The sequence below is a fragment of the Mycotypha africana genome (genome assembly GCF_025528875.1).
Source record: "Mycotypha africana strain NRRL 2978 chromosome Unknown BDF20scaffold_1, whole genome shotgun sequence".
NCBI lineage: Eukaryota > Fungi > Mucoromycota > Mucoromycetes > Mucorales > Mycotyphaceae > Mycotypha > Mycotypha africana.
The window spans coordinates 233,282-259,104 of record NW_026515725.1 but is presented as its reverse complement, the minus strand read 5'-3'; the positions used below and the strand labels follow the sequence as shown (position 1 = coordinate 259,104).

Sequence of the window (25,823 nt, the reverse complement as noted above, 5' to 3'; positions counted from 1 at the left end):
TTGCCTGTTGCAATCACTGTAAATGATTCCTACATACACAAAACCTTTAGTTCATGATACACAAATAATAAGTTACGCTGCTGCTACAGTTTATTGAAGTGCTTTTCTCCTCAAAAGCACGTGGAAAAAATTTCTTATTCTGAGTACGAATGGTTCAACAAAGCAGAAACTGTCCTTTGAGGCAGGTGGTGGCAGCAGCTGTAGCAGATACCAAATGCACGTACGACACTATAAAAACTGATTTCATTATGCGCACTTTTTCTCTCCTTTAACTTTCTTCCTTCTCATTCAAATAATTTTCGTTCACTCACTATTTATCCATATCAATTATTACGTACCTTGTCACAGTAATACCAACAATGAACCACCGCTCAGCTCCATCACTATCTTCTTCAATTTCCAGTAACGAAACTTCTTGTACAGATAGCCCATCAAGGACAACTTCAATTTGTTCATCATTGCACAACAATAAAAGTAACAACCATTATCTAACAGCGACTCCATATCAAAGCATCCTGGATGACAGTTATCCATACACTGTAATTCCCATAGCTAAAACTACCATTGGTATTACTATGAATGCTCATCAGAATTATCCGAACAGTGGAGACGAAAATGACAGTGTCATCAAAAGTTACTCTGATTTGCCGCGAAAGAAACGATGGGATGACTCTCAATTAGAAATGGAACTGGCCGAAGATGACCTTATTGACCAACACCAAAAGCGACAAAAAATGGTACGACGTAATCCATCCTCCTCGTCTTACTCTTCCTCATACTCTGCTTCCTCGTTATCGTCGTCTCTCCGCTTTACACATAAACTTCGGTTTCCCCAAGCTTTATCAATTAAGCAAAAGTTTCGTCATCATTATCGATCTGGTCATCAGCATAGTACTACCACAGCAGTAACAAGCAATGTTGATACCCGCATAGTTTCTACTGCTACCGCGCTCATTTCGGAACCTTTTAGAAAGATTCGCCAATGGCTTGCTTGAAATTCATTATTGCATTATTACCTCCTCCAAAACATCATTTGCTCCTCAACATACTAGATTCTCCCCGACCCCCTTCTCAATTGTGTACAACTTGAACTATAATCATCCCAAATCTGTAAATACGATCATTTGATACCTCTTATAAATAATACACTAGCGGCATATCCCAAGAAAAATATATATGTTATATTCTTTTGCTAATATGTGCGTTTGTATATGTATATACTTGTTCACGCATCAAATAAATAAACATTTGCTTATATTTAATCCAAAATATCATACGATTTGTCTTCATTTTCTGCATAGCTATTATGCATTGATGTATACCATGTACCTACTTCTTGCTTTATTCAAAGTACAAGATGTGGTTCAAATAAATAAGCATTGGTTTCACAATTCTATTTTTTTTTTAAAATGAGACATTGCTCAATCCTTTCCGTCAACGTAGGCGATTTTATATCGCTTTAACCCAGCGATAAGGCTACAATGTATTCATTAAAATTAAAATGGAAACTCTCTGTTTTTATCCATGTTAAGATATAGTCATTTACCATTAGACATTACTTGGTGTATGGACATGTGACCAATGGCAAGATTTAGGAGCTTGAAGCATGCTTCGAACAATATGTATTGTATCTGTCTGTGTTACAGATACAATATGTATTTTATTATTGACACTTTTGCTTTAAATGTTGTACAACAAGTCATTTCTTGACTGTTGACTACCGCATATCAGCCTTTCTTTTCTAACTATTCACTTTTATGCACGTAAGAGCATTAGCTTGCTGACTTACACACGTTTCAATAACTAAGACTACTCATGTTCCGTACATTCTAATTGTGTTCTTAACATTTAGCTTCTAGTTCATAAGCATAGATGTTATGTTTATTTGAGAGGTAACTTTGATCTTATGCTGATGACAAGGTTGATTAACATAACTACCAGAATTAAATGTTAGAAGTTTTGGCAGGTCCCATAGTGTGCTAACAACCCATTAAAAAGTTCGAGACAAATGATCAGCATTTCAAAGAGCATCACTTCCGGAACTTCATACATACACTTCCCTTATCATAACTACTAAGTTGTAATCAACATCCGGGTTAATTTCTTGCTTTTTTTAAGTAGAACACATATTTGCTCGTAGATTAAACCTTTTGGTTACGTATAGAGGATTCAGCAACTTATATACTGATGTAATGGTGTAAGCCTCATTATTAAAATGATTATTCAAAGTAATTCTGCGCGATGATATTGCTGTTATTTTCAAAGACTTTTGGTAAAACTTATTAAAGGCTATGAAAGATATTGTAAATAGATTTAGAGATATAGTAGTATAACATAAAGGTATATGATTAATTGTATTATGTTTCAATTAGTTAGATGTAAGGTTAATATACTTATGTATATGCGTATATATAATTATTAGTAGTCACTAGGCGTATATGTATCGCTTGCTCTTAATGAAGTGCATGAGTCTTTTGGTTTTCTTGGTGACTGAACAAAATGTTAGTATAAAAGTGCCTTTGGTGTTAGTGAAAGCTTGACTGTACTCCCTCGGCGACCACTAATCAAGTCTTCCAGTTCTTGCATTTTACGCTGTTTCTCTTTCTCCGCAGGTGTCAGCTTTTTGGGAATGTTATAAGTCTTCACTTTACGTAAAGGTGTTGATCTGCTCGGTTTTAACTCTATAGAAACAGCGGCCGTAGATGATACTGTCCCAACTTTATTATTCCATTGCTTTAGTTTACTGAAGGATTTACTGCTTTGTATATGCTTTCCATTACTTTTTGATATTGACTTCGATTCAAGAGTTCTTGATTCTAATGTTGACGCCTGTTGATGATGAGAGTAACATTTCTGCGGTTGAAGCTGCTGCTGCTGTTGTCTCACATTAACAGTAGACATAACTACAGAAGAACATGAATGCCTTCTACTTGCTTCTGTTGAGATACTTTCCTGAAACGTAGAGTCAGAATAGTTGTAATAATTGTGATCTCTAAGAAGGTTACAGTGACCACGAAGGTCTGTAGCAACTGTCCGTCGTACATCTAATGGATTGTTTCGACCTCTTGAGGCTTTCTGTACAAGGAAAGTGTTTTTATCAGTTATAATCCCATTTTTTGATTGTGCTGAGCAGCCATTTCCATAAGGCGAGGGAGATACAGAATTATTACTTTTGTTTCGTTGTGAATCGATTGACTGTAAATACGCAAGTTGATGGCTATCTTCTGGTGGTCGTCGTTTATTGGCTGAGCCAAATGCTGTTTCATTAGAAGAGGTCGAAATAGCCAGGCCGATGGTTGACATTGGACTCTGTAAGATGGGTGCAGATATATCAAGTGCCACACGACCTTTTTTCTTTTTTGAAAATGTTAAATTATCTGTTTGAGAACAGAAGAGCTTTTTTAATTTGAGAGATTTTCGTTGCTCTGAATATTCAAGCATTTCATGTATATTTTGAATACTGGAGAAGAAAAAGATAGAGGTACAAGTATTATATTGAAATAGGAAAAGCTAACTGATTAAAAGAACGGACAATAATGAAATCCAAATTCAAGTTATTCAGTCCGAAGAAGAGGAAGAGATGTGCTCCTTTTTATATACAATGAAATTGCCAGGGCTGAACCGCTTCTTTTTTTTTTTTTCTTTTTCTTTTTCTTTTTCGTTCTCCTCTGTTTGAAGACCTTTCAAATGACGAGCGGTTTTCGTCAATGTTCATCAATTTGAAGGCTTGTGTAATATATTTATGTTACACCCATCAATTACATTTGTACAGAATGTACAAGGTCTTTAAGAAATTTAATTTTTTGTATCAAATAATAGTCAGCAGCAGTTTATAGAGAAACATAAGTGATTCAGGCCGTTATGAACTACTTAAAATTGTACTCGTCTAATAATAAATCATTAGGAGTACTTATTTTTCAGATGTTAAAGTCAAAATAACAAGCATTTATACCGATACACAGGGCTGTGACGGTAACAATGTGTGACAGAAGGTAGTAATCGCATTGTACCTTTGAAAGGAAAGCGCAGAACTATATGGAAACAAAAAGAGTCGCACTGCTTTTATCACGAAGACGTAGGTAGTGCCCATTCCAGTCTACTGTAAGGATATGGATTCTCTTTAGTTGGAACATAAAGCAGTTGGCTTCATATGTTAAACGGAGATGAAGAGATAATGTATTTAGCACTGCATATTGCTTGAAAGTTGGTGCTGTATGTAAAATAAAACATTCCTGAAATTTCAACAGTATAGCCGCTTATTCATTTTCGAACAAGATAGTACAATAAAGTAATAATGCTTTATATCCACTTTGTTAGGGGCTAAAATCTTCTATTTTCAGATGTCTGCACTTATCGTATACGTTAACATTGGTAATCCTAGGTTTTTTGATTGCTTTGACTTTCCAAATAGCAATTGTTAAAACTTGTGTATACCATTGGAACAAATAACCGAGCCTATGCTTATAATCTGAATCTGAATCGAATGGCATATCCCGGCTTGATGTCCATAGTGCTGATTATCAATTCTTTCTTTGTTATTATGGCTGAAGCCAAGATTCATGTCGTCAGGAATAACTTGAGTGTACTGCTACCTTGTTGCTGTGCTGCAAGGAACACTTCTTTCTCCAGTTTCATGTTAGTACTGTTCTCTTAAAGTAGTCAATGTATTTGTTTCGTCTTTTCCTTGCGTTTCTTTAATTACCACCATATATGTTGTTTTAGGTCGTTGACATTTTTATAGATAATTTTAAGGATCATCATACAAATAATTGCGTTCCGAAGATGCGGTTAACGTGCACTTGAGTACTTTTCTATAGTTAATGTCAATGCTCTGTCTTTGTTTTCAGTCTTACTTAGCATGCACTTGTAAGTTATGGATTATGCATTTTTTATCGAGCCGTCTTTTCTTGATGCCATTCGGTTTGAAAAGGTATGCTGATATTCGACACCATTCAATTCCAGCTTTTTCTTTTTCTTTTCTTTTTTGCATACAGCTGCATATTCTGTGGTCCGTTTTAACGAGCTGAGAGAACGCTTAATGTCGAACTCTAGGAAAGGCTATTAGTAAGAGCAATAAACAGGTGTACGTGGCTGAGCATTTACTTGATTTAGGAAATTGTATCATTCCATTCAACTTTTTATTATGTTGTATGATTATATCGTTGTATAGAGCTCTGTAAAACATCTAGCTTACTAGTAATTACGTACATGCTACATCTGTGGTTTTCTCGCATTCATTCACTTTTATTCGCTACAATCTGGTTTTAGAGGCAAGGGGATGAATTAAAATGGATAAAAGAAAAAAGAAGTGTTTTATGGTGACTGAAAAGTACGTTAGCTTCCTGATACACGTAGCATAATAGGTATTGCTAATACAGTAGTAGCTTCTGGAAGGTTGGTATGCGAACAATAAGGGTAATTTCATAGCCTTCCATTTGTAATTTGCAGCTGCAAAGCTCGAATGTTAAGGCCGTGTAATTTTACATTAAAGAACTGCTTAATGTATGCTATCCGTTGCATGGATTATTGTATGTAAAGCAAAGCAGCTAGTAATAATGCAATGAAAGCATATAAATAGAGATATATTGTTTCTAAGACTAGAAGAAATCATTTAACTAAAACCCAAAATCCTGCAGAATCATGAGCATTTCATCTAATCTACGCTTCGATACTTCTATTTTCTCCAGTACCGCTTCCATTCTGACAATTTCATTGTTTTGGATCCCGCTGGGTATATCTATATTCCAGAGAAGGTCATTCTTGATTGTAAGTTCCTCAGTTACTTGCTTTCTCATGGTTATTTCTATTTCTTTACATTGCTGCAAATTAACAATTGCCCGATGAATGGAAGCTATTAATACTTGACAGCACCTCTCAAAAGAAATAGAATATAAAAACGTTGTTCGAGCTGGTGATGACTCTGTGTTGCTTGTACGAATTTCCTACCAAATACACATAAAATATGTTACTACCTGTATTCCAAGTTAGAAAATGGATTACTGGGTATTTTGGTTGTGCAATATTTGTAGGCTTTTGTAGGGCTTTTTGCTTTTCAAAGTGGGATAGCTAGAGGCTGATTTTTTTTGTTCATTTCTAACTATAATAGTGTAAATGATTTGAAAATACCTGTATTTCAATGAGACCATGAGATAACAAAATTCCCAACTCTCTACGAACATCATGGATTGATAATATGGCCAATTTTTGCAATTGCTGGTCGGTCAATTTCAATTTTTCAAACAATATACGCGCAAGACGACACGGTACAGCACCAAATTTGACAGTAATGAACGTTTCTACAAGATAACGTTTTATAAAGTATACAGCCCCTTTAAGGTTGACGGAATAATGCTTATGACCAAGCTCTTCTCTTGCCTTGAGAAAAGTCACATTATCTGTTAGCAACAACTTGATGTATTCTTTCACAACCTCAAGGTCCGACTTCTTCGTTTCAAGGGGTTGTGACCATAATACAATATCACCTCGTTGAAACACCTCAGGCTCCAAAATATCGATAATATGTGCTGGTGAAGCCGCCGCTGTTGCGAATAAATAAAAATTATTAACTTCAAGCGACACAGCGCGATAAAAACCCTTCTTACGTGACAGTTCTTCTTGTAAAGAGGTCATTTCCTCTCTTCCATATCTAAAAATAGCCTTGAGAACAAGACCGGCTGTTCGGTTGATACGACTGACAGCCAAATCCGCGACTATCTTGAGAGAGCTGCTTATAAGGACGCGTATATACCATACTATTAATGCTTTATTGAGCTTACTTGATTGCGAAAAAGTATATTGTATTTCTCGTAATTGATTGCAAAAAATACTTTCGGATCAGGTTCATACTCTACATTTTCAATTCTGTTATACTGGAAGAATTGTGGATATCAGCTTTAAGAAATTAGCAATCTTGGTCTGCAATGAATATATGCTTAACGGTCAAGAACGCATTGTTACTTTTCCCTTCCCTTTCACATTGTGAAAAACTGACTGGAAGACACCTTTATCTTTTGAGATTTTCTAATAAGAAAAACAATTGTTCTGTACTCTCATTTAAAACTTTCGACATCATGGAATAGCTATCTTACTCTCCGTCCCGAAATTAAGATATCTACCGCTTTTCGCTTCTAAAATACAAAGAAGAGCTACAGTCAAAACTCAACCTGATATACAATGCTGAACACACGTACTATGCCTAAGGATGCTACGATGCTGCTAGCGTTTTCTTCACTTGATGACTTTCTTTTGATTTCCAAAAATGTTGACTCTTTTGCTTCCATATTTTTTCCTTCCAGTATTTTAGGCACATTGCGACCGTAACGGGTTCGCTCTGAATTACTGTTGACATCTGCAATTCGACTGTGAGCTGGTGATATTGGAATGATAAACTGGTCCAAAGCCATTTGTGTCATTATGCTCATATATTCAGTTCCTATAAGGTAAATGTATCCGGAAGTTCACACCAAAGCCATCATTATTATCAAGTTACAATTAACTTAGCAATTCATTTACCATCTTTGCGCTGCTTGCTTGACAATTCTTGTACCTGAGATGATCTGAGTTTGCCGTACGAAATTAGTAATTGACAAATAGCGGAACCCTAAATGTCAAACGACGATGAGATCAAGGTACAAACGCACGAAACGAATGAATTATGCGTTCATTTAGAACTGCATCTTCAGCATTTCCAAGCAATGATATATTACCATTTTTCCATACTTCTCTTCAGTAACACGAAGTATACGTCCAATCCGCAGTCGCATGAGGATTTTATGTTTATCAATTTCATAGTAAGTGCTGGTATTATCGTTGCCACCAAGATGGCTTCTGTTGAAGTTTATCGGTTCTTCGAAAAGAACAATTCCATGTTGAATTAAACTGATTAAACACTCTTTGACGGTGTTTCTGGATAGTTTAGTGTGCAAAACAAGATCATTAAGAGTTAATCGACCTTTCAACAAAAGCTGATGAGCTGTTTCCTAAATTGATTAATTTTAGTTTGCGAAAATGAAAATCGAAAAAGGTGTTTCAATAATTGTCAGGCACATGCTTTATAAAGGATCTTTTACAATACGTGCTAGTAATCCTTACGGCTGTTATTGAGCCAAAGTCTTCCTTCAAAATTTCTCTACAAAGGCGTATTTCTGTGGACATGTCTATTTTAGAGGATGTATAAATAAAAGTGGAAGAGAGATGAAACTCACAAATAACAGTAAAAAGGGGCGGATACTAGCGGAGGATGAATGGAAGGCACTGATTAAAGCAGCAATAAATCTGTGCGACAATGTAGAGGGGACAATAAGTTTTTTTTTTTGTTTATTTCGATTTATCAAGCGAAAAAAAGAATTCCAATGGTTTATTCTTGCTTCCAAATATGAAATGAAGTGCTTTCTCTCTTATCTATTTAAAGGTATAAGCATATAGAACGAAGATAAAATACAGCTGATGATGAAAATATTTACAAATAAAGTGAAGCAGCAAAAATAATATCTCTGTGAATACGATTGATACCCTCAGAGAACTTATTTTCCAATTCTACGTTGCCGATACTTTTAGCAGCAGCACACATTTGCCTTAGGAGTTCTTCCAAACGTCTGAAGATACGGATGAGCGAACCTTCATATACTTCAGTCATTTTACAGATCTGAGAAAATTTAGCGCCTTGACACCAAGCATAGACGACATCCATCAATTCTGGCTTGAATCGTAGTAAATATTCTTCTTCGGATAAGTTCATCTTACAGTCATTGGATACCTTTACGATACGTTTGGCCATTTCTCGCATCTGGTTAAGAGGCTTTTGGAGTTGCTCACCCAGTTTTGTCTTTGCTTCAACTCTTTCGTCGAAAACGAAGCAACTGAGAAGGGCTACTGCTTGGTCTACCGTTAAGTCGTTAAATACACCCTGAAATATCATTTCTGTTAACAGTAATTCATCACCGGTACTGATCTCACAAGCAACACGACCCTTCATTTCAACAACATCTGATGGTGTAGTAAAACCAAGTCTATACAAGAAAAAAAACCTCAAAGTTAAAACTTTTCGCTCTTCAACAAAACTCTGGACCATGAACTCACCTTCTCATCACACGCTTTCTGTTCTTCAGTTCATCTAACTGGACAATCGATTGAGCTTCGGACATTCTCTTCTTCAAATCCTTGATCTTTTCCGCGATCTGCACCTTTTCGTAATATTTATCGTATAAAGCTGGAAGTTCTGGGGATGAACTTAGAGCATGATCAAATAAGGTCTTCTCTAAAACTTGAATTTTGGATATTAATGACTTAAATCCAGGATCCTTAATACCCATATTCTTTACGGGATCCAACAAGGGAAGATTATCAGGGAATCTTTTCTTGACTTCCAATATAGATTTGTAAACAGCTTTCAGAGAGTCTTGCTTCTTCAGATTTTTGGGAAGATTGAGGCGAACATGACTCATACTGTAAATTGCTTTCAGTGAAACAGGGACACTCATTAAGGATCCCTCACCAGCGGCCGGAGCCGGTTTAACACCAACGGTGTGTCCAGTTGCATCTTTCGCCAGCGTGCTGTCATTAGAGCAGTATAATAATGCATTTATAATATAGTCTTCTGCTGTAAGTATATCATTGCCATCCTTGTTTTTATCCTTTTTGAATTTCTTTACTTGCTGAAAGTCCAGGACGACACCCCAATCAAAATCCATGTCATCATATTTAATTCGAACCAATCGTCCCGGTTGTAAGAATGGCAAAGCATAAGTAGGATGTGTAATCACATCACGAATATCCTGAGTATATTGGTCTAGTTGTTTACGAATTTGATAGTAGTTGGCAATTTCATCCTCATTTTCTACTACAATTTCGTTTTTCTGGTTTTCCAATTCAGTAATCTGCTTTTCAAATTGTGGAATATTGGCATTGTTTTGGAAGGTGAAGAAACATTTCTCCAGCATAAACTCAGGACTGATACCTTCTACACGTAACAGATTAAGAATCATGTTGTATTTCAAATGGAACGCTGAATTCATACGATCCGATTCACCTTTCACCATGCCCTTAGCAACAGTTGGCTCAATCTGCTCGTCAATCATCATGATAACAACACCACGTTCATCGAGACCACGACGACCAGCACGACCAGACATTTGAATGTATTCACCTGAAGATACCCAACGCATGCTCTTACCGTCAAACTTACGAACACTTGTGAAAACAACAGTTTTTGCAGGCATGTTAAGACCAATGGAAAAGGTTTCAGTTGCAAACAGAACCTTCAGTAAGCCTTCTTGGAAAAGAACTTCAATTGTTTCCTTCATGATGGGCAACAGGCCACCATGATGAACACCAATACCACGTTTAAGTAAAGGCAGAAGTTGTTGAATCTGACTAAGTTGACGGTCATCCTCATTTAAAGATGAGATAGCATTATTAAATACTTGAGTAACCATAGCGTGTTCATCCTCTGAAAAGGTCATGAAATAGAGCAGTCAGTTACATTTCTTTCGTAGCTCGTTTAAAGGCAAAATTGAAATTTTGACATACCATCGTTAAAGTCGAGTTTAGACATTTGCTGAGCGTTGTACTCACATTCCTTCTTGGAAAAACTGAAGACAATAACAGGGTGGTAATTCTTCATCATAATCATCTTGATGATTCTGTAGATATCGGAAGGGCCATCATTAGCACCGCCTTTATAAGTTTGTCCTTTCTTTTTTCCACGAGTATTGGTACTGCTGGGATCATCGCCTTTATGTTCCTTCAATGCACCGATGGCTTTTTGAAAGTTGTCTTCTCTAAATCGACTCTTTTCATCCACAACCAAATGGATACCATTTCCTCCTGCAGGGAACAGATAATGTTGAAGCGGTGTTGGACGGAAATCTGTATATACGATATGACAAGGCTGTTCGTGAATCTTGCAAATCCACTCAGCAAATTCCATAGCATTGGGAATAGTAGCGGATAAGAATACGAAACGAACGGCGTGAGGTAATAAAATAATAGACTCCTCCCAAACAACACCACGTTCAGCATCTCTCATATAATGAATTTCATCAAATACAACCCAAGCAACTTCACGCATGATTTCTGAACCACGATACAACATAGATCTCAAAATTTCTGTTGTCATGACAAGACAAGAGGCTTGCGGATTGATAGTAACATCACCTGTCATTAAACCAACATCTCCAAATTCTTCTGTGAATTCTCTGAATTTTTGATTTGATAGAGCCTAATTATACATAAACATAGAGTGAATAGAGAATTGATTCGTTAATTTAGCTATATCATCTGCTTTACCCGCTTGTTGATATGGGTTTTCCGAAGTTTACCTTGATAGGTGAAGTATAAATAACACGTTGTTTATTTTTCAAACACTGCGCAATAGCATACTCAGCAACAACTGTTTTACCAGCTGAAGTGTGAGCAGCAACCAATACTGACTCATTACGTTCGATCGAAGAAACTGCGACACGTTGAAAAGGATCCAGAGTGAATGGATAGACTCTAGCAGGATCAGCAGGTGGCTTATGCTGAGAGATCGGTACATAAGGATAATTAGGTGGCACAGCAACTTGATGACGAATAGCATGACTAAGAACAATCTTTTCTCCTTCTTCCTTTGATGGCTGTGCTTGCAAACCAGCAATGTTTGTAACAGCTCTAGAAGCTTCTTCTTCGAAACTGTCAGCCACTACTGGTGTTACTTGTTTATTTATGTCTTCTTTGAATATTCTTAGGTCTTCTCCAGCAGCAGTCAATTTTTGCTTTTTGTTGCCTGCCTCCAATTCATCGTTGTCTGATTGAGGGCGTTTTGCCGTCGCAAGCGAAGTTTCAGAAGCAGAAGCATTTTTTGATTGTTGTTCACTACTTTGATCCTCTAATGCTTCTTCCTCCATAGCATCATCGAAATTGTCTTCTACGGCGGCTCCGCCAAAAACGTTGAATATATCTTGTGCGTCGCTACTCATCCAGTTTTGTTTATAACAAAGAAAGAATCAGACCGATTGATGTCGCTGCATCTATGGATTTTTTTTTTTCTTTTAGTTGCCTGAAATTGTTAAGGCCAAGTCACGAATCAGCTCCTGCTCGTCAATCAAAATTTGCAGCTGGTTGTCATTGGATTTTGTGCGGACAATAAAATTCTACGATCAATTTGCTTTGTCCTGCTTGAAGAATTTCAGGCCAATATTTTTGATCCATCCTACGGTGAGCAGATAAGTAGCAAAAAATGTACAAGCTTGTTGAAAAGGGCTGCCCTAAGAGCATGTTTGCACTGCTTTATCAGTTGATTTGGATTTAGTCTTTCTTGCCTTTAACAACCGTCATGAATATATCAGAGTTGCTCTTACCTTTTCAAATATTGCCATCCCCTTTCTCCTAAGGTTACCATACCAAAAGTTTTTAAAGTGTTGCATATATGAAAAGGATATTATGTTGCGTATGTACATTGCATGACGGCATACAATGTGTAAAGCCAAAAAAGAAAAACGAGTGGAATATTAACTTTTTAGATAAGAGCTTGCAGATGATTAACAGATATAATACTCAATTGACAACTCATTACTCAACTAATAGTGGAAGAGAGTCATTAGTTAATAGTTTATTTGTCATTCTACAATCTAAAGTAGTTATGATAATCCAAATTAATACCAGTGGAGAATTCCTTTTTATAGATCTGTAGGGCGTATCACCATGTTCGTTGGGAAAACTTTTAAATGTCTATTGAATATTATAGTGTTTATTCTTCCTTTCTGATAGCCTTTGTCGTTGTTATCCTTGTTTACATTATATACTTCGTCCGTATCAAGATTGGAAGAGGATGGTTCCAATTTTTCAGTCACAGTATGTATATTCGAATTATCCAAGGAGTATGTACTCAAACCATCAAGAGTGTCATATTTACCTCGTGTGCCTATTTTCGGTACTGCTGGCATTTGTGCTTGCATATTCGGCGGAGAAAAGGGAGCATGCCTTTTAAACAAGCATAATGAACGAGAAGCACAAGCTCCAGTGGAAGCTGAGTGGAAATTCAAAATATTGGCACCTTGACCTTCATACCTTTGCAATGTGAGCAATTGGCCGCCAAAATATCCTTTGTGTGAGTCAACAATGTTGGCTTATACAGTATAGATTGAAGAGAGAAGAAAACGTAAGTTACAATTCGCGAGAAAGAGAGAAATCAATTACTCAGTCCTAAATACCTTGAGGTGCAAGAATAGTACCAGCAATAGTAACATCAGGTGATCGAATCAAAGTGAAAGTAGCATTTGGACTGTTTACGAACTCTCCTATCTGGTTGACAGGATAGAAATTGAAAATAGCTTGGCAAGGTGATATGTCTTTATTCACATCCAATGTGGAAATTGTGTATTTCCCGCCTACATAGACTGGTATCTTTTATCGAATCTTTCAGGATCAGTCTGGATTTTTTCAAAGAAACATAGTATAGAAGAGTTTTTGAATGAATTGACTTACGTTGAAGACGACAGTGTCCTTCCCTTGAGTGTCTGCTGCTGTAAAGTATTTGGTAGCCAAACTTTCATCGCCTTTCAGAATGCCTACAGTTGATTCTTGTTTGCTAACTATTTCGCATTTTCGATCTGAACAAGCTGGAAATTTCAAGACACGAACACCTTCAAGAGTGCTTTTCTTTTTCATTGGCGTATAACCTTTGTCGAACGCTCTTATGACAGTATCTGGCTCCAAAGCAGCCAAAGTACGAGAGATGTTTCTTAGTGCATCTGGCGCAAATGACCACAGCTCCTCCCAAGTTTCTCCATTCATCGGAATTGGATGCGCACATTCAGGACATTCAGTCCTAACCCTATCTCTTGCGTTATCGAGCGTACGATGCACGGCACCATATTTTGTCCAAACAGCACCTGCGATATTCGCCTCTCTCACATTGGCACTATATGATAGTAAGCCCAAATGAGGGACGGAAGGATGGTTATAATCTGGGCATTCTGCCGTATTGCTGCTCTTGTATCCATTGGTGTTATAGCTGTAGCCGTTGGACTGTATATAACTTGCAGCAATAGGACCGAAAATGGATGCGTTTTGAACCTTTTCTTCGTTGTCGACCATGATAAACTCTCCAAAAATACCATTAAAATGTTCTAGCTACATCAGTAATTTTGTATAGGTTTGTAAGACACATACAGCACGGTGAATAGTTGTCTCACACAACTTACGGCAGTTGCTTCAGGCATACTAAGACCAGCAATACATTCAGAGTCTTGATATTCTTCGCCTATGGCATTGTTGATTAGTGCAAGTGCCTGATATTGAGTATACACGGAATAAATTGACAAATACAAGCTCCAGAGTTTCATTCTTAACTAATTCGATCTTCAGCAAGAGAAAGCAACAAACGATTAAATTTATTGCTCCTGAGATACGATTTACAATTAGTAAATGGACTGACATGGATATATTTTGCAAAAAATGACCAAATTGGTTCTCTTAGGCATTACTACTACGTAGACCACAAACAATCTATCATTTATGTAAGTCCTAGTATTATCTGTCTTCAGGAAGGCTAATTAATATAAAGAAGTTCGTCTTTTTTTCATAGCATGACCTTGCTCACTATTTGGCTAGATGTTGGTATAAAAACATTTATTGAAATCGCTCTACTCAAAGAGTTCGGCTTTGAAAATACATCGTCAGCACTTATATGTACTTATTTCTTTAAAAAAAAAAATACATGCTCAAAGTCTATATACAAAATCCACGGATTCATCACCAGTCTTTGTATCGTTTCCAGAAGCTTCATTGAATTCATTATTCAATACTTTTTGTTTCTCCACTTCTTTACGCTTGTTGGCTCGTTGAAGGAGAAACCTCTGAACAAGAGTCAAAATGATAAAAAGCAGGATAAATACCAAGTTAATCATATGACCGCGTACTATATCAGAAAAGAACAGGAACCATTAGCGTACAATATATTTTTCTTAGTATCATGTGGATGGGATGCATCAGGTGTCCTTACAGTATCTGGGCGCATCAGAGTGTCGATAAATATTTGAGCCTACTAAACCGGCTGAATTATTGGCAGAGACAGCCATTGCAGTAGCTACACCTTTTTTCATGTCAGGAGCGATATTGCCTGTTAGCCATGCATTGACAATAGGGTTGATAACGAAAATCCCAGCAACTGCGATGCAAACACCAGCATAAAGTACGGGTCTCTCTGTAGAAGCAGATAAAATGATATAGCCGATCAGACATATGGACGCGCCAGCAATGGCATGAAAAGCACGCTCTTTTCTGCGGTCGGATGAGTAAGCTCCAAAAATCATCTATTAAGAGCAGTGAGCGAATTTAGTTGACGTCCATGTAGAAAGCATTTTCAAATAGTGTGGTATTGATTCAATCATTTAATCTGTGTTTACGTTACCACGAATACAGCTGCTACGTAAGGAGGAGCTATACACAAAAGACATGTATGAATGATAAATAGTTGTAGCCATCTAAAATGTAAAACACTTTATCATTTACCTGACATGAGATTGGCAGATAGCTTATCATCATAACCCATGCCTTTTACGATGGAAGGCAGGAAGCTATTACAGAAACGTAAATTTTTTTCTCTGTTTATCCCTGATTTCCCTCTTCATGGAATCTGTTCTGATATACATAGTACATACTTGGACACACTTGTATTCGGCACAGATCCACAAAAGAACATGATCATATACATCCATACTTTCCAATCCGTCAGGGCTTTCAATGCTTGCTTCTTGTTGGATGTGTCCAAATCGCCCAATGTAATATGTTCATGGACTCCATCTTCATCCAAACGTGACAAAGCTACATATTTTTCTTCTTCCGTCAAGGCGGACCAGGTAGAGGGAGAAGCTGGTAGATAGAAGCTAAGATAGACATGTACAAGGTAATTTAATAACGAGCTGAAAAATGATATCTTCTTTTCTATTTACAATGCAATCACTGCAACAACGACGGTTGGAATGCCTTCAATCAAGAAGAGCCATTGCCAACCTGTGAGGCCTCTAGAACCTCTCATCTGTAGAATACCATAGGCTAAAACGCCCGCTGTGTGATAGAGTTATAAGATAAGAGTAAGGGTTAGCATGTTTGTGCATTACCTTCTGACGAGCATCGTACAAAAATGCTCCTTCCAGAAACAATTGGCTTCTTTTTTTTTTTTTACCATAAGCATGTGCAGCAACAGTTGATCCCCAAAATAACGCAATACGGGTGGCCATTTCATTCCTTTTGTAGAATAATGTTAAAAAGTAGACAACGCCTGGAAAAAAACCAGCTTCAAAAAAACCCAAGAAGAACCGTAAGGTCATAAGCTGATGAAAGTTTTTGACAGCAGCATGTAAGCATGCCATGCTACCCCAGCAAACCATTAATAAAGGTAGCCTTATGGAAAAGTGAGAATGATTCATGTTAATCATAGTCATGGTCTCTACTTGTTTGTCGCTCTCCATTTTCCTAAACATGATTATCTTGAGTTTGTACCATTTTTTCGCCGTGAATCGTTTCAATAGAATATTACTTGGTATTTGAAAAATCAAGAATCCCGCCTGATAGGTGAAAGCAATGACGGTAAGGATGATTGATTGTTTGAAGGTATTATTTTGGAGAGTCCTTACATAGAAGATAGTAACACAAGTGTTGAACTGATCAGGTGTGATGCCCACATCCTGCTCGAAATTGTCCAATACAGCATTGCCTTAGTATTCATCACCAGAGTAAAAGGTTAGATAATCGTCTTTTAAGCCCTTCTTTCAGGTATCATTTACCTAAGCTTGATCTATCCAACGAAGAAAATAGATACATAAAGCTTAAAAAAGGCAGGAGCCGTGTATCTATCTTGCGCACAAGTCGTTTCTCCACCAGCACTCTATTTTGGCTGTCCACGAGTTCTATTGTAGAAGATGACATGAAAAATACGTAGAGAGGAATCAATGATGGAAACCGAAAACAAAATAAAGAGAAAGCAGGCGCCCATTGATTGCATTCTATCTCTTAAATTACCTGCAGAAAACAGAGGCTCGTATGAAGTATCATCTGCCATGTTTAAAATTAGCGGTAAGGAGATAATATAAGTTTTTACAATAAGAAAGTAGGAGAGAAGGGAAGGGAAAGAAAATTGAAACTTATTGCATTCATACCTGTACTTTTTTGTTCCCCACATGTTTGCATAATTTGGAGGCGGGCCAAATCCAAAAATGGGTAAAATAGAGTTTAAACTTGACCTTTTTTTTTTTTTTTTTTTTTTTTTTTTTTTTTTTGGTTGCTCCTTTCGTTTCGGCATTGAAAACAAGAAGCGTTTTGCTTCCATCCATCCGATCGATCACATGAAGAAGAATGATTTAAGAAAGACGTTGGAAGAGCTTGGTGTTTTAGAAAAAGTAGAGAATTGTAATTAGCTGATCTAACTTTTAAAGCGACAACAGCAAAGAACCAGTCGGATTAACTAGCTTTTTCCCTCACAGTGGGCATAGATGCGCCTCGAGACATGCTGATGAAATCAGTAGCTGATCTGACAAGACTATTGAATATTCCAGCTGACGCTGCCAATGATATTTTAATGGCGGCTTCATTAGAAGCCTTTGATTGGCGTTTACGCGAAAGAACAGGAAATGAACTTATCCAACAACAGCATACACGTGTATTAACAACAGGCGATGCAACGATGGATAAAGTGTTCAACGGCGGTATTTCGCTTGGAGCGATTACAGAAGTGGTAGGCGAAAGGTACAAAGGAAGAAAAAAGATGTTTGATGTAAAGCTTCATCGTTTTCCCCTCCCTGACGTTTTGTTCTTGATGTTAGCTCCTCTGGAAAGACACAGCTTGCTTTACAACTTTGCGTAGCAGCTCAAAAGCCTGAGCAGGAAGGCGGTTTAGGTGGTTCTGCGGTTTACATCTGCACCGAAGGTCCGTTTCCTTCCAAACGGCTTGACCAACTACTCCACCAATACCCTGAGCCTCAGCAGGAGGAATTGAGAAATAACTTGTTTACTATACGTGTTAAAAACTGTGATGAACAATACAGGACGATCTTTTACCGATTACCGGCATTTGTCGAATCGCAAATAAAAAAGAAACGAGTACGCGTTATTGTCATTGACTCTATTGGTGCACTTTATCGTAGTGAGGCGCACGGCATAGGCAAGAAACGGTTCGAGAGAATGAGTGAGATATGTGATTTAGGCACACAATTGAAAAAGATTGCCGATCAGTATGAACTCGCTATTATCGCTGTGAATCAAGTAGCAGACGTTCCTACTACAAGAAACCAACCCGACATTGAGCAACTGCAACAATGGGCAGACTTTCAGTTGCTGAATGCTGAAAAGAGTAATTCTATGGCTGGTTTGTATATTGATTCATTGTTGAAGAAGCCTATTTTGGGTGTCTCCTGGGCTAATTCTGTCAATGCGCGTATTCGCATGGCAAGGTCTCCTATATTGGAACACATGAAAACAAGACGTATACTATTTCTCGAATTCTCACCAACGGCCCCTCGATATGGCTGTGAGCTCAAGATTGACAATAACGGCATCCATGCTATTTAAAACTGTAACAAACTATCTAATTGAAACCAAGCTATTCCCACCCCCCACCCCCTGTTGACACAAACAAATAGTAGCAACTGCATACCTACTTTAATCATACACATATACCTTTTAGCAAACAATAAGTAAAGTTTAATGAGTTTTTTTCAAAATTTCATAGCTAGCAGTGTTTCTCTTTGAGTGATCCTATTTACAAAATCAATGCTTATGGAACGAACAATGATTTACAACACTCTAGATTATATCACTTTCGAGAGATTTTACATAAAGTAATCTTTAATAAGAGGAGGGTGGTATATGAAAAAATGGGAAAATACAACTATATTATATACAAAAAAAAAAGGGGAAGGGGGAATCGATCTGTCTAACAAGGGCAGAATTCGGTAGAGTGAGGTCCACTACAATTGAAGCAAGTTTGAAGAGGGGCCAGCGCTTTCATAGCTTGCAAAGTAAAACATTGTGAATTAAGCAGTGTAGGTTGAAGATTAGGCCTCGGAAAAGTGTTCAAGACTGACGTTTCTGTGATAATAGGTTTTTTAGTAACGCTACTATTGTTAAGAGCGGGCGCGACGTAAGGTGCCTGCTGCTGCTGCTGCTGCTGCTGCTGCTGCTGACGAAGTACGTTGGTTGAAATGGGACGGCCAATGGCTTTACTTGCAAAAGGCTTTGCTTTCGTGCTTAACAATGTCGAGAATGAATTCAATGGCGGTGGCATTGCTATTCGAATATTTAGGAAGGAGCGAAAAAAAGTAATGAAATGAACAGCACGACCCAAGAAGGAAAAGGGAGGTTTGTCCCAATCAAAATCGATAAACCACGATTTTTCATTTATCAGATCGTTTCCTTTTTTCAATCAGCCACACAGTGTTTCTACATTTCTACAAATGGATCATAGGTAGCTCAAAGAGTCATTTTATATTTTCTAATTGAACAATTAAAAAGTACTTGTAAAGAATGAGTAGTATAATAGTAAAATAGATGAGAAGAAACTATTTAATATGTAATTATGATGAGAGATGAATGCGTAAAATAGTGTAAAGTGTATGTTATACAGAAAGAGAGATGTGAATGTTTCCAAAGGAAACGGTAAGCTGTGTGCCTTCTTATACTTAAGTGTAAAGTTCTTGCACAGAAGCACCGACAATGGGAATAGATTCACCTTGAAGATCTTCACAAGACAAGAACTTTGTAGGGAACTCAACCAAATGACCATGAACGACACTCAGTTTTTGACGCACTTCTTGAAGGGACATGTTAGGATCGAAAACGTGGCCCAATTCAATCTTTTCAGTAGGAGGATAGAACTTGTGATATTCATCCCAAGTGGTAATAGTATCATCAGGAACACAATGGAAAACTTCACGGAAGGCCTTTGTGTTGGTAGCAGCAGTGTTATTCCATCTGTTGAGCGTTTCATCGTCCAAAGGATCCATGACCCAGAAATCCTCCTTTGTTTGAGTATAGTCAGGAGAAGGAACGGGCAAAGGCAACATAGCAGGAGTGACCGTATCCAACTCTTCCTCATCAAGTAAGCCCAAATGCTCCTTCCATAACTGACGACGCAAAGTAGCTGCGAAACGAGAAGCTTGATAGGGCTCACCGTTCATACGAGAAGAGATCCTATCCTGATCTTCAACATACAAAGCGATTTCAGAGTCACGGTCACCGCATTGAGATCGGTCGTTCAAGTTGGCAGAGCCCATGATGACGACTCTGTCATCAGCAATAAGCAGCTTGGCGTGAATGTACAATTCTTCGGTCACATAGTCAGCGACGGTTTCAGTGATAGCCGTGCGGCAGACTTGAACTTCTTGGCCGGGGATGGTGAGGCCGTTGGGTTGCTGGACATCGTCCGTAGGCGCTTGGTTGGTAATTTCGTTGGGAGTATAGCCAGCATTACGTGCGAGAATTTCTTCGGCTCTAGCACGGTTGATACGATCAAAGCTTCTCAAACTGTAGAAACGAATGTAGTCATCGGCATTGATATTCTTCTTTTTCAATTGTTGGAGGATACTGTTATCACCACTACAGATGGAAATATATTGATAATACATGACAAGTCTAACATTGTTTAAGAAATAGAAACCATGATGAATAAACCTGACTGGCGAAAGTTTTTCTTTTTACCTACTGGCAAATCATATTTACCTAGCAGTAGCAGCATCCTTTGTACTTAATTCAGCAGGGAAAGCAGGCATCAAAGGCATCAAGACAAACACCTTGAATTTTTCACCATTTTCATAAGCCTGGACGATACGACTGACGATAGCAGTACCGATTTGATTTTTGAGAATATACTTGTCATCTTTCTCGGTTGATGTAACTGAAAGAAATGCCCGGAAAAAAAGAGAAAAAAAAAAATACGATGAGTAAACTACATTTCACTGCGCCATAGCTCATTTATAGCTTCTACTTTACTGAAGAATTGATTTTCAATGTAAATATAATGCTTAGCATTGGTGATAGTCTCAATATATGCATTTTGGATGGAGTGCTAATGGAAGGTTTGATTGATAAAGAATGGTTAGCCACATTACATAAAAGTTAAAACGGGATTCCCGATTGTTTTCGTCCTTTGAGCTGTTATGATTTTGACACAGGCTTTTTTTTTTTTTCCTATATGTATTTTGACTCTCTTTGCTTACCTCTAATTTAATACCAGAACTCCATTCGGCACTACTACGGAGAACCTGAGCTCTGACAGAGCCATTGACACCGGCGGTTTGATGACCGAAATGATAAGAGTGAAGCAATTTGTCATCAAGGTTGATCTTGAAATTTTGATAATGACTGTAGCCACCAAGTGGAGGCTTCAAGAAGGGAGCCTTGGACTTATCTAAAGACTTTGAGTTCTTGATGAAATTCCATCTGTCACAGAAATGACGTGAAACATCCAACACTGGAGTACCAAGCTAAAATGATCATAGAGAAATAAGAATAAAAGTCAGCCAATATGCACGATTTGTTGGGTTAAAGGATATTGTACCATGCAAAGAGAAATATCATGCCAAGGCATACGAGGAACAGTCGTCTTATCGATCAATTTCATGTCCCATAATTTAACTAGATCAAAAAAGCAGATCAGTAACAGTATTTCTGCAACGCATCATGATCTCTGAAACTTACCTTTTTCAAAATCTCTGACACGAGCATCACTATAATCTTGGCCTGTGTTCCAGAATAAAAAGAAAAATTGTGTAATTTTTTTATTTTTTTTTTGTTTGTTAGCTTTTTGCATTAAAAACACGGTATTACAGAGAGAAACAAAAGGGACGTACCTGGGTAGATTTCCATATGAGGGTCAGGGCCATAGGTGAAATCCGCTAATCTGTGGCTGTGAGTATCCCAACGACTAACGGTACGGAATAACATTCTGGTTGAGTTACACCATTCACTTTTCTTTTTTTTTTTTTTTTTTTTTTTCTCTCTGCATAAATCATGAATGTTTCGTTATTTTTACCCGTAACAAAGATCAATACCACCCAAGAAGGCAATACGATTATCAACCACAACAAACTTTTCGTGATGAGACCAAAAGTAAGTACCGCCAATAGCGTGATCAGGATGTCTTTGAACAACAATGTTCTCATGCAAGTCCTGCAGAGCTTTCTTGGTGTGAGCGCTGTCAAGTGTCAAAGCTAATTCGATTTCCTATAAATAGATAATAGAGAACCAGCAACATCGTTATACGTCATTTAATACTGATTCGTCATCATTTCCAAACTTTATACATGTATGTGTATGTGATATACCTTGTAGACAACGACATAAATCATGACGCCTTCTTCGGCTTTACGTTTCAACAAGGCATCAATACGGTATTCGGGATACTTGGCGGGAGGTCTTTTCAAATACTATTATCGAAAGTTCGCACGGGTCAGTGAATTCACTGTTACATCTTGATATGTGTTATCTGATCCACGATAAAAGAATGATATTTACGAGTTCAGGAGACTATATATAAAGAGAGATACCAAAAGGATCAAATGCAATGAATTAGTATTCTTTTCTTTACGTTCAGTCACGAAAACCCCAACTTACCAACCACCAATCTTCGATAAAGACAACTTCCTTTGCACTTTCAATGGCCTCAGCAACAGCCCTATGAAAATAGAACATTTAGTCAAAATGATCTTGCCCTGAACGCTTTCAATTATCAACAGGGAAAAACAGATAATTACCAGCAGTAATCATGACCGTCGATGAAATACTTGACCATGGCATTTTCTCTGATGGGCGCAAAGGATTCAAAACGATGTCCTTCAGCTAAATACTGTTCTTCACGTTCATCATCTTCGTTGCCTCTCACAACGTTATTGACGCCGCTACGAAACTTTTGCTTTACTTTGGTGGCTAAATGATTCAAAATAGGCATGATGGAAGAAAGAGTTTAAAAATGTGAAAAAGTAAACAGAAGAAGAAAAAAAAAAAGAAAAACAGGGGACAGTAAGGGGAAAGGGCTTTTGAAAGGATTTTTATCTGTTTTAGAAGAACTAAAGGGAAATAATCTTTATTTGAATTAAACTTTTTTAAAATGTTTGTCTGTGTTTTTAAATAGTGTTTCTTTTTAACCCACCAAATTAAAAAAAAAAAAAAATCTGTTGTGTGGGTGAGGTGCGGTGTATGTGCATTCAGACACACTTTTCTTTTGCTTTAGAAAATTTGGACAATGTTGGTTTTTATTTCTACATAAACTTAAATTTTGGATTAGAAACTTTTTTGGGAAAAAAAAGACATCAATTCATCTGCTTTATAACTGAACGCGCAAAATCCAGAATTACAAAGTTTCCAACGAAAATTCAAGTCTTAACAGGAGGCATTCTAGGGTATTAGTAGTAACCTTTATCTTTGAACAGGCAAGCAATCATAGAGAAAACCTTCCTCAGGTCAATTCTTAGCTTTAGCATATGTTTAAACCTGTCTACTCTCTTGTTAGTTTTGTCAATTCTGAATTCATAAGAGCTTTACAATCACTTTTCTCTCTGTTATCTTGACTGTTTTGCCTAAATTAAATTTTTTTTTCGAAGTTGTTGTCTTCTAAAAGATGTTTATCAAAATTTATCTCAAAAATACTTTGTAGTTTATTCTATAAAAGCAAAAAAGTCGAGAGAAGGAGTAGAAAAGTCCGGATTCTAATTGAAAACACTGGAGCATACTGTTTCTTCTCCGACAAGCAAAACCACCAAGGATGTAATAATGTATTTTACCTTATATTTTAGACGATTTACAATTTTTAATGGACAATATACATTTTAATTTTAGATTTATTAAAAAATATTTTTAGAAAAGTCCATAGTATTTGGATATTTGGATACTCAATTATTCAGTGATATTCAAGCAGCATTAAGGATGACATACAATCGAACCCTAGAAATTAGTCTCTATCAGTAAGAAAGTCGCCAATAATGGTTTTATTGATGTTATCTTGCAATAGGACAAACTACAAAAAGCTTGACAACTTTTTTACTAAATGACGATGTGTTCCGAGACCAACAAGATATTCGTTGGTGCCTTTTTTGGACAAGAATTCCAAAAAAAGTTAACTTTGAATTGATTGACATCAAACCATTGATAGAGGGCTGATGGTCATAGTATAACAGATACCATAGCGGAATGGGATGGTTATATTAACTGTTGTCAATGTTTTTGTATGCGTTCATGGGTGACTTTCAAAGATAAGCACTATAAAATATATTGCTTTCTTAGAGTCAAATGTTGTCTCTTTCACTTTTATTTCACGTTTTTAAGATACATACTATGACCCATGTTCAAAACAATAATTTATGAAAAGAAAAAGCAAATTTTTGAAAAGAAAAAATCAAGTGCTGTTAATGGTAACTTGCCTTTTGAAAGCCTATCTACCTAATCATATATATATGTATAGATTAATCATCGTGTACTGTTAGATGTAACGTGTATTGATTGCGGTAAAGGGGGTCACTACACCAAACAATACTTTAAATGTGAATTATATGAGCCGGAAACTGCAGATCAAGGTAAGCACCTCATGTGGCTTTAAAAGTTGGTAAATACATCATTAGTAAGCGACTTCATTGTACCTATAGTTGGTTCGATAGGCAGAAAACGCAAACAGAACTTTGAAATCAAGAAGGAAAAGAAGAAAGCAAGGAAAGAGAATAATGAAGAACCGGATAAAGACAATACCTGTTGTACCAAATGCAAGCAACCAGGACATAAATCGGTGCGTTCTCCTCTGTGTCCTCAACATGTATTATCAAAGGCAGAGGTCTTTCAACATCATTTGGGAAGTAATTACAAGGCGTTTACAAGAAGGTTGCCTCTTGATAACTGCGTTTTTGGTGACTATCGCAACACATTCAAGTCAAAAGTTGTTGAAGCTTGTTCTGTTATCCGAAACTTGGTTCTTAGAGCCAAGCTCTTTGTGAATTATTACGTCTTGGAAAATGCCACTCTTGCTGAGCCAAAGTGTATTAAATATATCTTTACACAAAATTTCTGGTACTCTATGATACAGCTAGTGAATGGACAAAGACCAACAAATAGTAGGCTGATATCACAACAATTACTGAGCTCGTTTGATTCTTTTAAAACGACTTACCCTAAGATTGTCTTCCCTGTCAAGCTCTTTCCTGGACTTTGTCAAGCCATTACAGAAGCATGCACCGAAATTGCTACTTCCTATACAAACAGTATAGTGGAAAATTTTGAGGAGAAACTTCTCTATTTTTTGATATATAAAATACAAACGGCATTTGTGGTAAGTTGCAACTCAATATTACTTGGGGTCTTACATGAATTTTAAAAAAAGCTCTCATCTTGCGTAGTGTATGCCTTGGAAGCTTGTCAAAAAGGTCACAAGTGATTTCTGCTATCAAGAGATATGCCAAGGAAAACCTAAATGGCCAACTGATGACTACCTTACCAAAGATATAAAAGCAAAGATCCAAACCTTTTGTGAACCTTGGAAGAAGAAGCTGGGGAAGAAAGTGAACATGAAGACATTATCTGCTGATCCTGGGTCTTTCGTACCCTTTTTGTTATCTTTGAACGCAGAATTTGAGAGGGAACACGATGATCATAAGCCATTTGACGTACGACGACGTCCTCTTCCAAAATTGTTATCCTTACTGCCAAAGGTTTCCGTTCAATGGAGGTTCATTACCTTGAGCGTGAACGCTCTGTCTTCTTTTGTGAAACGTTCTTTACCCCGCAATTACCAAAGCCAATTAGAGCTGTTTTTCCATGTCTTTGATTTCAAGAAACTCAGGTACAAAAGGTAAGCATACAGTTAATAC

At 37.2% G+C, this 25,823-nt stretch overlaps 12 protein-coding genes across 12 annotated transcripts; 5 read left to right on the top strand and 7 right to left on the bottom strand.

Moving 5' to 3' along the window:
- Positions 1–204: 204 nt before the first annotated feature.
- Positions 205–1,268, top strand: BDF20DRAFT_841239 (uncharacterized protein). Its single transcript, XM_053079440.1, has one exon. The coding sequence runs from the start codon at positions 360–362 to the stop codon at positions 993–995; it is 636 nt and encodes a 211-aa protein (XP_052940118.1). The 5' UTR covers positions 205–359; the 3' UTR covers positions 996–1,268.
- A 164-nt stretch (positions 1,269–1,432) lies between these two features.
- BDF20DRAFT_983619 (uncharacterized protein) lies at positions 1,433–3,565 on the bottom strand. Its single transcript, XM_053085159.1, has 4 exons — positions 2,547–3,565; positions 2,148–2,289; positions 1,547–1,635; positions 1,433–1,476 (listed from the first exon to the last, which is right to left on the bottom strand). The coding sequence occupies exons 1-4, from the start codon at positions 3,439–3,441 to the stop codon at positions 1,460–1,462; spliced, it is 1,143 nt and encodes a 380-aa protein (XP_052940117.1). The 5' UTR covers positions 3,442–3,565; the 3' UTR covers positions 1,433–1,459.
- Positions 3,566–5,140: 1,575 nt separating this feature from the next.
- Positions 5,141–8,200, bottom strand: BDF20DRAFT_841224 (uncharacterized protein). Its single transcript, XM_053079439.1, has 10 exons — positions 8,075–8,200; positions 7,707–7,979; positions 7,513–7,600; positions 7,191–7,432; positions 7,089–7,127; positions 6,958–7,020; positions 6,777–6,869; positions 6,603–6,714; positions 6,127–6,539; positions 5,141–5,942 (listed from the first exon to the last, which is right to left on the bottom strand). The coding sequence occupies exons 2-10, from the start codon at positions 7,761–7,763 to the stop codon at positions 5,616–5,618; spliced, it is 1,434 nt and encodes a 477-aa protein (XP_052940116.1). The 5' UTR covers positions 7,764–7,979; positions 8,075–8,200; the 3' UTR covers positions 5,141–5,615.
- A 91-nt stretch (positions 8,201–8,291) lies between these two features.
- On the bottom strand, positions 8,292–12,157 carry BDF20DRAFT_841218 (rRNA-processing arch domain-containing protein). Its single transcript, XM_053079438.1, has 4 exons — positions 11,319–12,157; positions 10,528–11,218; positions 9,079–10,447; positions 8,292–9,008 (listed from the first exon to the last, which is right to left on the bottom strand). Exons 1-4 carry the CDS (start codon positions 11,955–11,957, stop codon positions 8,459–8,461), a joined length of 3,249 nt encoding a protein of 1,082 aa, XP_052940115.1. The 5' UTR covers positions 11,958–12,157; the 3' UTR covers positions 8,292–8,458.
- A 499-nt stretch (positions 12,158–12,656) lies between these two features.
- Positions 12,657–14,324, bottom strand: BDF20DRAFT_830947 (uncharacterized protein; the record flags this gene model as incomplete). The annotated part of the gene is made up of 4 exons (XM_053078398.1): positions 12,657–13,105; positions 13,191–13,383; positions 13,465–14,112; positions 14,184–14,324. The coding sequence occupies 4 exons, from the start codon at positions 14,322–14,324 to the stop codon at positions 12,657–12,659; spliced, it is 1,431 nt and encodes a 476-aa protein (XP_052940114.1).
- Positions 14,325–14,702: 378 nt separating this feature from the next.
- On the bottom strand, positions 14,703–16,908 carry BDF20DRAFT_810662 (major facilitator superfamily domain-containing protein; the record flags this gene model as incomplete). The annotated part of the gene is made up of 10 exons (XM_053076615.1): positions 14,703–14,899; positions 14,984–15,293; positions 15,392–15,420; positions 15,493–15,557; positions 15,642–15,866; positions 15,933–16,047; positions 16,166–16,383; positions 16,483–16,547; positions 16,617–16,696; positions 16,767–16,908. The coding sequence occupies 10 exons, from the start codon at positions 16,906–16,908 to the stop codon at positions 14,703–14,705; spliced, it is 1,446 nt and encodes a 481-aa protein (XP_052940113.1).
- Positions 16,909–17,271: 363 nt separating this feature from the next.
- On the top strand, positions 17,272–18,686 carry BDF20DRAFT_841197 (Rad51-domain-containing protein). Its single transcript, XM_053079437.1, has 3 exons — positions 17,272–17,388; positions 17,463–17,724; positions 17,802–18,686. The coding sequence occupies exons 1-3, from the start codon at positions 17,325–17,327 to the stop codon at positions 18,544–18,546; spliced, it is 1,071 nt and encodes a 356-aa protein (XP_052940112.1). The 5' UTR covers positions 17,272–17,324; the 3' UTR covers positions 18,547–18,686.
- A 224-nt stretch (positions 18,687–18,910) lies between these two features.
- BDF20DRAFT_830944 (uncharacterized protein) lies at positions 18,911–19,261 on the bottom strand (the record flags this gene model as incomplete). The annotated part of the gene is made up of 1 exon (XM_053078397.1): positions 18,911–19,261. The coding sequence occupies one exon, from the start codon at positions 19,259–19,261 to the stop codon at positions 18,911–18,913; it is 351 nt and encodes a 116-aa protein (XP_052940111.1).
- A 394-nt stretch (positions 19,262–19,655) lies between these two features.
- On the bottom strand, positions 19,656–22,921 carry BDF20DRAFT_908690 (uncharacterized protein; the record flags this gene model as incomplete). The annotated part of the gene is made up of 12 exons (XM_053083507.1): positions 19,656–20,607; positions 20,695–20,869; positions 20,965–21,040; positions 21,192–21,458; positions 21,533–21,609; positions 21,673–21,714; positions 21,825–21,898; positions 22,007–22,197; positions 22,299–22,400; positions 22,489–22,500; positions 22,588–22,648; positions 22,728–22,921. 12 exons carry the CDS (start codon positions 22,919–22,921, stop codon positions 19,656–19,658), a joined length of 2,223 nt encoding a protein of 740 aa, XP_052940110.1.
- Positions 22,922–23,807: 886 nt separating this feature from the next.
- BDF20DRAFT_841188 (uncharacterized protein) lies at positions 23,808–24,642 on the top strand (the record flags this gene model as incomplete). Its single annotated transcript, XM_053079436.1, is given in 4 exon segments — positions 23,808–23,982; positions 23,998–24,380; positions 24,453–24,542; positions 24,624–24,642. A coding segment is annotated over 1 exon segment (159 nt), but the record flags the coding sequence as incomplete, so codon positions are not given.
- On the top strand, positions 24,300–24,669 carry BDF20DRAFT_841187 (uncharacterized protein; the record flags this gene model as incomplete). The annotated part of the gene is made up of 2 exons (XM_053079435.1): positions 24,300–24,380; positions 24,453–24,669. Coding segments are annotated over exons 1-2 (174 nt in total), but the record flags the coding sequence as incomplete, so codon positions are not given.
- Positions 24,670–24,835: 166 nt separating this feature from the next.
- On the top strand, positions 24,836–25,808 carry BDF20DRAFT_811502 (uncharacterized protein; the record flags this gene model as incomplete). The annotated part of the gene is made up of 2 exons (XM_053076697.1): positions 24,836–25,285; positions 25,353–25,808. Coding segments are annotated over 2 exons (906 nt in total), but the record flags the coding sequence as incomplete, so codon positions are not given.
- Positions 25,809–25,823: the final 15 nt, after the last annotated feature.

What these genes read in the sequence shown, in the direction of transcription:
- BDF20DRAFT_841239 (XM_053079440.1), top strand. Translation starts at nt 360, where the DNA reads ATGAACCACCGCTCAGCTCCATCACTATCTTCTTCAATTTCCAGTAAC.
- BDF20DRAFT_983619 (XM_053085159.1), bottom strand. Translation starts at nt 3,441, where the DNA reads ATGCTTGAATATTCAGAGCAACGAAAATCTCTCAAATTAAAAAAGCTC. An exon ending in GATTAGTGGTCGCCGAGGGA is followed by an intron (nt 2,290 to 2,546) that starts GTACAGTCAAGC and finishes TATCTTTCATAG; the next exon opens with CCTTTAATAAGTTTTACCAA. An exon ending in CCTCTATACGTAACCAAAAG is followed by an intron (nt 1,636 to 2,147) that starts GTTTAATCTACG and finishes TCTGTAACACAG; the next exon opens with ACAGATACAATACATATTGT.
- BDF20DRAFT_841224 (XM_053079439.1), bottom strand. Translation starts at nt 7,763, where the DNA reads ATGCGACTGCGGATTGGACGTATACTTCGTGTTACTGAAGAGAAGTAT. An exon ending in TCTTAATTTCGGGACGGAGA is followed by an intron (nt 7,021 to 7,088) that starts GTAAGATAGCTA and finishes TTTTCTTATTAG; the next exon opens with AAAATCTCAAAAGATAAAGG. An exon ending in ATGGTCTCATTGAAATACAG is followed by an intron (nt 5,943 to 6,126) that starts GTATTTTCAAAT and finishes TGTATTTGGTAG; the next exon opens with GAAATTCGTACAAGCAACAC.
- BDF20DRAFT_841218 (XM_053079438.1), bottom strand. Translation starts at nt 11,957, where the DNA reads ATGAGTAGCGACGCACAAGATATATTCAACGTTTTTGGCGGAGCCGCC. An exon ending in TTTATACTTCACCTATCAAG is followed by an intron (nt 11,219 to 11,318) that starts GTAAACTTCGGA and finishes ATGTATAATTAG; the next exon opens with GCTCTATCAAATCAAAAATT. An exon ending in AGAAAGCGTGTGATGAGAAG is followed by an intron (nt 9,009 to 9,078) that starts GTGAGTTCATGG and finishes TTTCTTGTATAG; the next exon opens with ACTTGGTTTTACTACACCAT.
- BDF20DRAFT_841197 (XM_053079437.1), top strand. Translation starts at nt 17,325, where the DNA reads ATGAAGAAGAATGATTTAAGAAAGACGTTGGAAGAGCTTGGTGTTTTA. An exon ending in TTTAGAAAAAGTAGAGAATT is followed by an intron (nt 17,389 to 17,462) that starts GTAATTAGCTGA and finishes TTTCCCTCACAG; the next exon opens with TGGGCATAGATGCGCCTCGA. An exon ending in ACAGAAGTGGTAGGCGAAAG is followed by an intron (nt 17,725 to 17,801) that starts GTACAAAGGAAG and finishes TCTTGATGTTAG; the next exon opens with CTCCTCTGGAAAGACACAGC.